Genomic DNA, 12,548 nt, shown 5'->3' with positions numbered 1-12,548 from the left:
ATCATGTCATATTATGCTCCTTCCAGTGCTGTTGTTTTTAGGTTAGAGTTTTTATCCAATCAGAATTCAGCTATCTTATGTTGCCAGGCTGTATGAAATCTGCCCGGGCCTTCAGAATCAACAGTGCAGGTGTCTGTGCACTGTAAGTGAATAGGCAAATACGGTTGATAGATAGTTGCGATAGCCAATCAGATCACGAGTTGTGTCAGTAAGGCCCTCTAGCTGGCCTCACGTTGAACAAGGCATTTACGCGTCCTGTGATTGGATATGGATACTTACGAGTTTGAGCCACGGCAGTGCTATGCAGATCAACAGAGTCACACCCGGGATGCAGGTTTGTTGATTTTTAAAATCTGCTGGATAATAGCCCATTTTGTACACAACTGAGGTGATGCAATCCCAAGTAGTGCTTAAGTGTGTTTCTAACTACTCTCCAAACCTGGTGTTATAAATGCTGGCATAATGAAAGGTATTTATTGACTAAGTTGGACATCACTGAAGGCCTAAGTGTGAAATGCACCGCCTGCCACTGTATATATATGTATATATATATATATATATATATATATATATATACAGCGGCAGCTGGTGGTGATCTTTGTAGGGTGAGGTAACAGATATATAATAAAACACTTCAGTTTGAATTTCAACAACAGAAGCATCCAATTTCAAATAAAGAAAACCTGCTAATAATTGACATTATGTCCTTTTTCTGGAATGCAAAAAGGTTAATACCGACCTCGTTAAAGACTTGTTAACTACACTTGCTGTTAGCTTTCCCTGAAACTAGGTCACAGAAAAACCTCAGTTTTGCCACTTTTCTTTTGTTGAATATCCTTTGGTCCACCCACCCTCAATCTCTTCACTTCCGGTTTGCCCCTCAAAGACTTTAAGGAAAACGGGTGAGAAATTAAATAATCAACCTAGTTTATGTTTATCTTGCTCGCTGTCGCACCTATCTCAGTCTACGCCAAACCACACCCACATACACTCGCACTTGAGGCACGTTATTGTCCGTCCACCCTCATTGGCTAAAGCCTGAGGCCTTGGGCTGACACTGAGCTGAACTAAATTAGCCCAAATGAGCAGAAAACTGAGGGGGTGGGACAAGATGCCTGTCAATCATTGTGTACCACAAAATACAATAAATGAACAAGGCTGTGAAAAGTTAGCCCTTTGGAAAAACTCTGGGATTTTCTCAAGACTGTTTGGCACTGGTTTTGTTATAAATTTCGCAAAATGTGATACAGTATTTTTAATTTGTTTATTAGGTATTTTAATATTGTAAACATCAGGAAGGACTTAGCCCTACTAGCCCACTGATACCAGCCATCCCATTTATATATAGGGATGGCTATATATATGTTTATCATAGCTGAATTTAAAAAAAAAAACAACAATCTGCCCTTTAATGATAACATGGACCTGATTCCCACGAACACGACATGCATTAATGACAATCAGTAAGATTCTTCTTTTTCTGTGTAGCTCCGATGAAGAGTGGTGTCCTCCCCTTCCTGAGAGGACTTACCTTATGGAAGGCTGTGAGGCCGGGCCCTCGCCTTCTCAGAGGAACACCACCTCCTCTCCAACCACCTCCTACAGCCATCAGTCAACGGCAACGCTCACTCCATCACCCCACGAAGACACTGGAGCTCCCCGTGACCTTTCTCATGTCAACCAAGTGGAAGGCCAGCAGCTACCCCGGTATGTGAACAGAACCATACTCAAAGCTTCATATTTCCAGACATGTTACATATTTAGAAATTTTATATGAAACGTTCTGCTGTTAAACTGTCAATGCAGAGTTTTATTAAAGCTTTGTGGAAGAAAAGTTATCTTACTATTGCCCATTGCTATAAAAGGTGGGTGATAATGTAATTGTCTGTGTCTTTGTATGCACATGTATTTGATTGTGTGTTAGCAGAATATCTTGTGAAGCACTGAATCGCTTTAATCAAAACTTTCAGAGAGTAATCAATGACTCTAAATCAATAACTTATTAACCTTTGAAGGCAACCTAATTTAAAGGGATAGTCTGGTCATTTTTGAAGGGCTGCTTTGTCAAATAATCACCAACAGTACCACATCAAGTGTGATAACAGTCATAGAGCACTGCTGTTGATTCATTTACTCTGGTGGGGAGAGTGTTTGTTACTCTTAGGTACACTCATTCTTTTTACGAGTTAGCATCCAGTTAGCATTGGGTTAGCTTTGAGTTAGCAACATTAGCTCTCTCCTGCCGGTGTTATTAATTTGCTGTGTCGTGTACTGATGTCATGACAATGATCTTGGGGTAATCGGTTCTCACTGTTCCACGTTCCCAACTCTGTCGTTATGCGCATAGCTTTGTCGGCCATGACTGTCCTCATGATCATCTGAATCTGAAGAGTTTTCATCTGATTCCAGAGATCCAGCTGTTGGTTCAGGTTCATGCTGGTATGGTTGTATATCCATTTCTCCCGCAAAGTCTTCTGGCATTTTTTCATGAAGCCAGGACGGCAACTCCACCCCTCAATCACCCCACTTCAGCATTTATTGACTAAAACACTAAAAACAAGTCATTTAAGTTTTAGGTCAGAGAAATGGATCCCTGAAAATGCTGTGTGGAAGTGTTTGACTAAATGACATTCATGAAATGTCCATATTTTGAGATCTGATTTTAGTTCACCTTTAAATAAAGTACAACATTTTGAAAAGTGCAAAAGTTACCAAAAAAAAAAAAAACAAGTATCATAGTACGCTATTCCAAATCAAGCTGAACATTCAAATATATGAATGGTTAAAACAACACGGTTTGTGGACGCATCTTAAGTTTGGAATAAACTATAAACGGGAAGACAATAGTGATAACAGTAAGAATGACAACAACTTGAAACTTGAAATTACAGGAGAAGCCAGCTTTCAACACAATGGCATACCTTCCATATAAAAGCAGCCTTTTCTCAATAAGTCAGGCACATTTAGCATGTATCCAGCCAGTGACATGTTGACTTTACTTTTCATAGCAGAAGGTTGCCATGCGGTCCAGTGCCAGTACCCCAGGCACCATGCCCACCACTCACCCAGTCCAACCCCAACCTCTTTGGCCAACAGCATGCCTGCTCATCAGAGGTTGGAATGTTGCAGTGCCAAAGTCCTGTCCATCGTTGCCCTCACAGCCAGGTGCCAGCTCTAAATGAGGACTGCATCAGTAAGTAACCTGTTCTCATGGATTCAGGCTAACCTAGCAACCAAAGCACAGTTACAATTAAAATTGTGAAGACTAAACATATAGACATAGAACTTTTTAAACAGTATGTTTTGTTTTCTCATGCAGTGCACAGCCGCTCCTCCCCAGCAGAAACGTGCACCCCCCCCAACCAAAAATCCAGAGTGAAGAAAAAGGTGTCCAAGAGTTCAGCTTACAGAAGAGAAATTCAAGGAGGTAAACAAATTCAAATACAAAGTGTCTTCATTCACATATAATGATTTGTATTTGTATTTGTAAAGTTTATAAAAACTGGAGTAATTGCTTTTAAGTATAAGCTAAAAAGAGCAACATGCTAACTGAAGGTAGCACACATAAGCTAAAAGTAACAAAAAAGTCTAGGTAAAAACTAAATGTAATAAAATGCTAGTTTAAAGCTAAAATTAGCATGAGGCTAGATACAAGTAGCAAAAGATGAGTCAAAATCTAAAATTAGCAAAAGTCTTGTCAAAAGTAGCAAAAGGCTAGGTAGAAGCTAAAAGGAGCTAAAAGCTGGCCAAATGCTAAAACTAGGTGAATTCTAGCTAAAAGTTGAACAGTAGATTGAAGCTAAAAAATGCATAAGATGACGAAAATGGAGTAATTATGCTGAAGCAGATTTTTTAAACAATCTTTTTTAAGTAAATTGATCGGATCTTAATGTATTTCTGTGGTGAAAATATTTAAAGTATAAAAGTTAAATATTTTGTAAAGTATGCAAGTTGCAAAAAAAGAACAGAACTCAGCATCCTTCTCTCAAATGAGCTGAATGTTTTAATATATAAATGGCTGAAATCACTCTAAATATGCAAAAATAAATTGCAAAAAAGTACAAGAAAAATAAAAAAACACATGGAAACAATAGTGTGAATGTGCAATCAACAATTCAAACAATAATACAATAAATATGTGTTCCTGAGAGAATGATCATCTGAGATTACAAACACCAGGTGGACGTAGCTGAATCTGTAGCTCTGCTTTACTAGCTTGTAAACCAAGCCAGCACACTCACTCAGACATTTTCTAACACCACCTGAATTGTGATTGAATCCAAATGCTGATTCTGCACATAGGCTGTAATTATTTGTCTTATCTCTTACCTTATTTCCTACACAAGCCATGTGTTTACTTGGATGTCTCACAGATTGAAATAATAAATCCTAAAACTGCAGAACTGCATATGTCTATATTCATGAAACTAAACACACAAGGCTGGATGTGAATCAAACCATCAGAACTCATCTTCACAATAAAATGCTTTCACTGGTTTAAACTCATGCGTTTTGTGAACATTTTAAGTTTACAAAAAGTAAATGTTGACACTTTTTCTAACCATATTAATATATAAACATACCCAGCAACTCACCTACTAACAAATTCATTCACAGAAACTTTGAGTCACTTTTAAAAGGTTACTCATGCATTTATTTATTTATTTTTACTTCTGGTTGTTCAGATTTACCCCCACCTCCAGAGCCCCCACCCGAGGAGGACAGGCTCCAAGGGCCCCAGGGACTTCTGGAGCCCAGCAGCGTGGCAAGCAGCTCTCTGTCCCTAGAGAAGAGTGAGTACAGCAGCAACAGCCACCAGAGGAAAGGCTCTGGACCAAAAAACACTGACAGTAAGGAGCAGCTTCTTTCATTTTCAGTCAGAATGGTGTTTAAAGTCAGACAGGTCAACTTTAACACACACTCTAAGCCCCGCCATTACACAAGTTAGAGAGTGGAGGAAAAGACCACAGGGTTTTAGCTACATTTAGGTGAAACACTGACATATATATATATATATATATATATATATATATGTGTGTGTGTGTGTGTGTGTGCGCGTGTGTGTGTGTGCGTGTGTGTGTGTGTGTGCGTGTAGGTGTGTGTGCGTGTAGGTGTGTGTGTGTGTGTGTGCCTGGTGACTCCAAACAGATGTGGCCTTTTCCACATAATGTTGTATCACAGAACAATCCACTGCAATGTTTTCTCCTCCAGAAACTCAAGAGAGAAAACTGGGACTAACTGGAACGCGTCATCCCATATTAGCACTCAGACAGTAACAAACACTCACATGGCACCATGTAACTTTACAGTCTGACTTCCTGTTGCAACTAAAAAATATTTATCCCTTGTTTATGAGTTTAAACAGTTTTAAAAAGGACCACATTAGACTTTAGGTCAGTATCTGTGAAACTGACTCAGTTCTAGCCATTTTTGTACTGGATATAATTGATGAGCTGCAGCGGCCAGATTAACCTCAAATATTAATCGGTTGGTGATGTTCTTTCAGTGGTTAGTCTCTGAAGGTTTTATTAAAATCTATTTAGTCATTTATGAGATATTTTGCTAACAGATCAACGCACGACCATGAACACACTTTCGGCAGCAGGCAATGATAATTTTTACAATAGTTTTTAAACATTTGTTGTTTTCAAGTATGCAATCCTTGGTTTGGTTAGAAGTAATGTTTTAGAGTTTAACAAATCTCAGGCTCTTTAAGACATTAAACCAGTTATTCCAAATGTTTTTGGCTTCTGTCCTATAATGATATTAACAAAGCGTTGTGACCAGTAATGCTAGCTTAAATATACAAACTTTGCTAATAATCCTAAAAAATAAGGGTGTAATGGCAACACAAATAGTCTTAAAATATCATTTTTTTTATTAATTTACAACAGGTATTTTTCCTGCTTGTAGCAGTTATGGTGAAAAACTGCCATAAGCAACATTTTAAATGTGAGATGATACTTGGAGATTATCTAAGGACCCCACCTCTTGGTGTTTCATGACTCACAGTGGAGTCCTGACCCCAATTTTGGTAACCACTGTTTTAAACAACCTGTTTTAATCAGTTTTTATTAATTGTTTACTTTTTCTAACATTTTTTCTTGCTTGTGAACATGTATTTTCATTATTTTGTATCGCAGTAGGTAGGTATTTTAGCTTGATTCTTGTTGTTATTCTCTTCTTTTTGTTTAACGGTAGGCTGGTGTAGGTTCTCAGTCATCCAAGACACAGAAGATCAAACAGTTGTTGGAAAGTGCTATGTAGAAGTCCAGATGCTTTGATTTTTTAGTTTGTTTAAGATTTGCTTAAAGGTACATTCCAGCAGCCACTTTGAATTGGCCTTCTTTGAAAAGTAATGAACAGTTAATATCTTAAATTTGAACAACCCGTTTAGAGAGCTGGGTTCAAGTGTGACAGCATGTTTTAAGACAATGGCATTCTTCTTTAGTCCTGGTCGCGCTCAGACTGTTAGCAAGTCAGATCTGTCAGAATTAAACTGTATTTCTCCAAATGGAGGCTATTCAGAAAGATACAACACATATCTGAAAGTTTGAACTTTGATTACGATTTATATTTATTTAAGTTTGTAAGAAGCAAACAAACAACCGACTGCTTGGGAGCATGTAAGATTTGTTTATGTCTACATGATCAGGGACAGTTTTAACTCTGGTAGACTATTGTTGCAGCAGCCATTTTAACATGAAATATTGGGAATAAAACAAGTGTCACTAATATTGTGCTATATGACAACAGAACTTAAATAATGTGATGACTTACTGTGTTTATATACTATTTTGCGTCAAAATAGATGCTGAAGGAAGTGCTGATGTTTACCCCTGAGCCATATAGTCCAATGTTGGCACCTGTGTTAGCTCTGGTTGTTCCACTGAAGAGATTCCAGATTTAATAAAAGGACTTTTTACCATCAGCATGGAGTTACTGTTAACTCTGTTCTTTCTCCTTTGCTCCTCGTTTTCAGATGAAGAAGTGATGGCATACAGCAGTAAGGCCAGCTACCTTTGTAGGAGTCAGATGTCCAGTAACTGCTCGACCACAGGAAGCTCGTCATCCAGAGGCTCCACCGGCTCTCGGGGGCTTAACTCATCTAAAAAACATGATGAGGTACAAGAAAGTATTAATAACACTTTGATATTTGCAGTTCACCATTTTTTTTTAAATTAGAGCTTCTACAGTAATGTTAAAGGGTGCCACTGCAACTGTTGTCTGAAATTCATCCATCAGCTTTTTTCTCTAAAGTCTAATAATTATAATAATTTGGGAATTTCTTTTTTAATCATCTAAGATGACAGAATCATGTCAGATGATGTTTTGATGTATAAACTGTAGAAGAAGAATAAAATATTGTGGTAGTAAAAACAGTTTGTTTACAAAATTGTTGGAAGGTATAGACATTTCAAGTTAATATTGCATCAAATCACTCTAAGGTGAACATTTTGTGGTGAAATCTTCAAAAATCATCTGTGACCCATTTGAACTTTAAATGTTTCTACGATGAAGTACAACCTTAATTCCAATGAAGTTGGGACGTTGTGTAAAACATAAATAAAAACAGAATTTGATGATTTGCAAATCCTTTTCAACCTTTATTCAGTTGAATACACTACAAAGACAAGATGTTTAATGTTCAAACAAAAATACTTTATTGGGTTTTTTCAAATATTCACTCATTTTGAATTTGATGCCTGCAACACGTTCCATAAAGCTGGGACAGGGGCATGTCTACCACTGTGTTCCATCACCTTTCCTTTTAACAACACTCAATAAGCGTTTGTAAACTGAGGACACTAATTGTTGAAGCTTTGTAGGTGGAATACTTTTATATTATTGCTTGATGTCCAACTTCAGCTGCTCAACAATCCTGGGTCTCCATTGTTGTATTTTGTGTCACATCTTTTCAGTGGGAGACAGGTCTGGTCTGCAGGCAGGCCAGTTTAGTACCTGCACTCTTTTACTACAAACCATGATGTTGTAACACGTGCAGAATGTGGCTCAGCATTGTCTTGCTGAAATAAGAAGGGACATCCCTAAAAAAGGATGTCACTTAAAACCTGTATGTACCTTTCAGCATTATTGGTGCCTTCACAGATGTTCACGTTACCCATGCCATGGGCACCAACACACCCCCATACCATCAGAGATGTTGGCTTTAGAAGTTTGCACTGATAACAATCCGGACAGTCCTTTTCCTCTTTGGCCCGGAGGACACAATGTCCATGTTCTCAAAGACAATTAGAAATGTGGACTCATCAGACAACAGGACACTTTTCCACTTTGCTTCAGTCCATCTAAGTTGAGCTTGGGCCCAGAGAAGTCGGCAGCGTATCTAAATGTTGTTGATAAATGGCTTTCTCTTTGTGTGGTAGAGTTTAAACTTGCACTTGTAGATGTATCAATGAACTGTGTTCACTGACAGTGGGTTTCTGAAGTGTTCCTGAGCCCATGGGGTAATTTCTGTTCCAGAATGATGGTTTTTAATGCAGTGCTGCCGGAGGGGTCGAAGGTCACGGGCCTTCAATGTCCGTTTTTGGCCTTGTCGCTTACTTGCAGAGATTTCTCAAGATTCTCTAAATCTCTTGATGATATTATGGACTGTAGCTGATGAAATCCCTAAATTCTTTGCAATTGTCCATTGAGAAATGTTGTTCTTAAACTGTTGGACTGTTTGCTCACGTAGTTGTTCACAAAGTGGTGAACCTCAACCCATCCTTGCTTGTAAAGGACTAAGCCTTTCGGGTATGCTCCCTTTATACCCAATCATGACACCTCACTTGTTTCCAATTCACCTTTGGAATGCTCCAAACAGGTGTTTTTTGAGCATCCCTCAACTTTCCTAGTCTTTTGTTGGTCCTGTCCCAGCTTTTTTGGAACATGTTGCAGGCATCAAATTCAGTGAGTGAATATTTGCAAAAGAACAATAAAGTATTTTTGTTTGAACATTAAATGTCTTATCTTTGTAGTGTATTTAATTGAATATAGGTTGAAAAGGATTTGCAAATCATTGTATTCTGTTTTTATTCATGTTTTACACAATGTCCCAATTTCATTGGAATTGGGGTTGTATATCTGAGCCATAAAGCTCCAAAGAGGACTGGGTTTCCTCACTGGTTTCAGCAATATTTCATTGTTGTCTGGGGGAAAATTATTATTTGTGAGTTTTTTCTACAGTCTTTGACATACTGCTGCCAAAAGTCATTTTACTCTATTCCCAATTGAGCTGATGTTTTATTTTTTTGTATATAGGGTTTTCCAAAACCGCAGGAGTATTACCGGTAAGTCATAAATGAAAAAAAAGAACAAATAGTAATAGAAGAATAAACACAAAATACAAGCCAAAAGCCCAGACACTGGCACTTTGCTGGACCAGAGGAAAGAACCTACTTTTATCAGGAGCTTGAGGCAGGATCATGGAGACCAACAACCAAACAAAATGTTGTGAGAGTTTAAAAATACCCTGTTAATTTTACTTTCCCTCTGCTTAATGAAACAACTAAACACTTTTAAGATCCTATTTGAAACACTATGTAACTGGTTTGCAGCAGTATTTAGAAATACAGTCAGAGATTAGAAATAAGGTTTCAATAACACTAATTGTAGTTTAAAACAGTGTTTATAAAACAGATAGGTGATATTAAGGCATCTGTTTGCAGGAAGAATGACACACCCTGTAATCTGTGGAGATAAAGTTTCTGTCTGCACTTCGATTCTCTCCAAAAACTCAGAATACAACAATGGGAGGAGCAATCATTTACTGAAATATACATTAAATGTGAAATAATGATGTGGCTCCGAATTGTTTTTTTGGCTGTGGAAAACCAAACACATTTTTAACTTAAACCAGTTATAAACCATCTTTTACAGCAGTTCCGGGCTACCACTGGAATCTCTTTAGTAGAAAAACCCTATGTGACTGCTTTAGGAGAAGGCCCCTTCTTACAGAATGATGACCCCCTCCAGGCTCTGCATGACCTATTAGAGTGTGTCTGGATTGTGGCAAATTTGAAAAACTTTAGTATGAAGGCCATCATGATGCCCAGAAACCACCAAGGAGAGTTTTTCCTTATATTTTCCACACCCCACAGCTGCTCTGTCCATCCCCACAACGTTGCCACACTACCACTTTTGCAGGGGTTTCAATTTCCTTGTGGGATTTGTGTAGGCTTACAGTCTAGTCGCATGAATTTTGAACATATTCAAAATATTTGTGCATCAAATTTTTTGTCGAAATACTTGCAGAGTTGTCATGGGCAACTTGAACCCTTATCAATTTAGGTTAGGCTGTAATTGTAGAGTACCAGAGCTGTATTTTGATACCTGCATAGGAGTTCAAAAAACATTTGATGCTACATCCCCAAATGTCCAGGTCTAAAATACACACTGATATAAATAATATTTATTAAGCAAAACTGGTCCTTATCTGATTATTTTCATTTCTAAAGTGTACTCCAGAAGAATAAAGCATAAATGTGGGGACAGTTGCCAGGGGGTGTATGAAGTTGACAAAGGCGGGTACAGTGTGGCCAATTGAGTAAAACAAAATAATGTGCATGGCCAAGAACACACTTTTGCAAACTGTGCACACAAAAATAGGCTATCATTTTCAAAAAATGGCTGCACAGTTTGCAAGTCGCTTGGTTACAAATACTCTGAACCTGAAAGTTTGCAAATTTTCTTGCAGTTTTGTGTTGCCAACTATTCTCCAACAATTGTAGCCCACTTAGGTTATTTTCTGCTTTATTAAAATTAAATTGTCTTATGTGATAAAGTTTTACAGTGCTACAGTAAAACTACATGTGTCTCTGTAGGAAATGAGATAAGGACACTGAAGGTTCTGTCAGTATACCTGGGATGCCTCCGCCCCCTCGTCTCTTCACCATGGACACAATGAGCTGAAGAGAAGCTAATGGTTTCCAGGAATCTCGTGACACTGCTGTGAGTGAAAGAAGAACGGACTTTATATCCTGATTGTTGGTATTACTGTAATTATTTATGTCTGAGTTGTCTCATCTTCATTACTTTGTAAATACCTCTCTCTGTCTGTACTGCTTGTTTTTGGGCTCTGGATACAGGGAAAGAGACAAATTGTATTTATAAAGATTAAAAAAATAAACATGTTCAAAAAATCTCTTACCTTCTTGAATGTGCCACTGTTTTCGCTGAGCGTTAACTCACACTTCCTGTGATGGCAAAACAACAAACTATGAAGCACAGATGTGTTTTCTGGTTGACAGAGAAGGTTGGAAAAGCCCAAACAACCTGGGAGGATGGCTGTGGTCTAAGCGTTTCACTGCTAGGATCTCTGCACCCATGTAGTCCGCTATGAATGTCAGCCCTTTGTATGTTTCTTTTGGTTCTGTACAGCACTATGCCAGCTGACTGACAGACAGGCTTTATAAAAGTTTGATTGTACCCTCCTTTTGGACTTCTTTTGTCCATTTCAGAGACTGCGACAGTTATGAAATGAACTTTTCATATATTCCAAAAATGAACAAAAAAATGTCTGTTGACTGACTTTTGTACGCTTGTTGTTTTGTTAATGTACAATAAAATACATTTGTTGATCTGTATTTGTATTCTTTGTGGCAGTTTAGCGCAGGATACTGTAGGTATTTTCACTTTTTTTTAATGTGGCGATGTGACATGGGTCAAAATAATTCTAGTTTGTGCCCCTCATGTAACACAGTAGGTACCACTAAAACAGAAATCCACTGAAATGGTCACTGATAGCACAAAGCTTGTTTTGTGGCCACCATCTTGCAAGGTGCTACACCTATCACTGTGTATTGTTTACAAATTTAAAAAATGACCAAGTTTTGTAATTATTCTAACCGGACCAGAACATAACTGCACTTTAAGTAAGTACTGTATGCGTTTACTCAGTCTAAACAAAGCTCTTCTACCAGTGTCTGTTAATTTCACTCAGAGTAATAACTTAAATTTATGGTATAATGCAGTTTTTCCTCATAATTCTGGACATATTTAGGCCTTATATAGCATGTATTATAGCATATATTTAAACAAATATAATTGAGTTTATCTCTAGCCTAAACACTAATTCACTATTAATTAGTATATAGATTTTACTTATAAAATCAGTAAAATAGGTTTGTACACAAACAGCTGTTATTTAGGACAATATGTTACTGATTATATAGTTTCAATTTGCTGGTATATGCCTTCCCTCAGTCTTGTACAAATATAACAGTGTAGTCTAGAGAGAGCAGTAACCCCTGGTATTATAATACAGATTAGACTATTAGACTAGTACTTTTATTTATAAATAAAATAGTATGCCTAATGGGACATTGCATCTGCATTTCTTGACAGGCCTACAAGCTTTAAAAATACACAATGTACATCATATATGGCAACAAACACTTTAATGCAAGTTTACCGAGCAGAATTTTATTCACATTCATTCTTACCAAGTTGTTTCTTATCAGTGTCCATTTAGATAGTTGTTAGTCACTAAGGCAGGTCTTTCCTCACTGGTAATATATGTCTGGTTCCTTGTCTTGGTTTAGGTA

The 12,548-nt window shown here is 37.6% G+C and overlaps 1 protein-coding gene across 3 annotated transcripts in view; it reads left to right on the top strand.

Annotated features, from left to right (window-relative positions):
- Positions 1–11,588, top strand: part of robo3 (roundabout, axon guidance receptor, homolog 3 (Drosophila)) — a 183,023-nt gene extending 171,435 nt beyond the window's left edge. Inside the window, exons 22-27 of one of the 3 annotated variants that reach the window (XM_037979119.1) lie at positions 1,489–1,707; positions 3,012–3,193; positions 3,320–3,427; positions 4,686–4,850; positions 6,983–7,125; positions 10,827–11,588. In XM_037979119.1, the coding sequence (XP_037835047.1) occupies positions 1,489–1,707; positions 3,012–3,193; positions 3,320–3,427; positions 4,686–4,850; positions 6,983–7,125; positions 10,827–10,838 (829 nt within the window). In that variant the 3' untranslated portion in view covers positions 10,839–11,588. Of the gene's footprint in view, positions 1–1,488; positions 1,708–3,008; positions 3,194–3,319; positions 3,428–4,685; positions 4,851–6,982; positions 7,126–10,826 lie in introns of all 3 variants that reach the window. The other 2 variants (XM_037979120.1, XM_037979118.1) reach the window with 2 other exon arrangements.
- The last annotated feature ends 960 nt before the right edge of the window (positions 11,589–12,548 follow it).

Source organism: Kryptolebias marmoratus, linkage group LG13 (assembly GCF_001649575.2).
Source record: "Kryptolebias marmoratus isolate JLee-2015 linkage group LG13, ASM164957v2, whole genome shotgun sequence".
NCBI lineage: Eukaryota > Metazoa > Chordata > Actinopteri > Cyprinodontiformes > Rivulidae > Kryptolebias > Kryptolebias marmoratus.
This window is presented reverse-complemented; position numbering and strand designations above follow the sequence as displayed.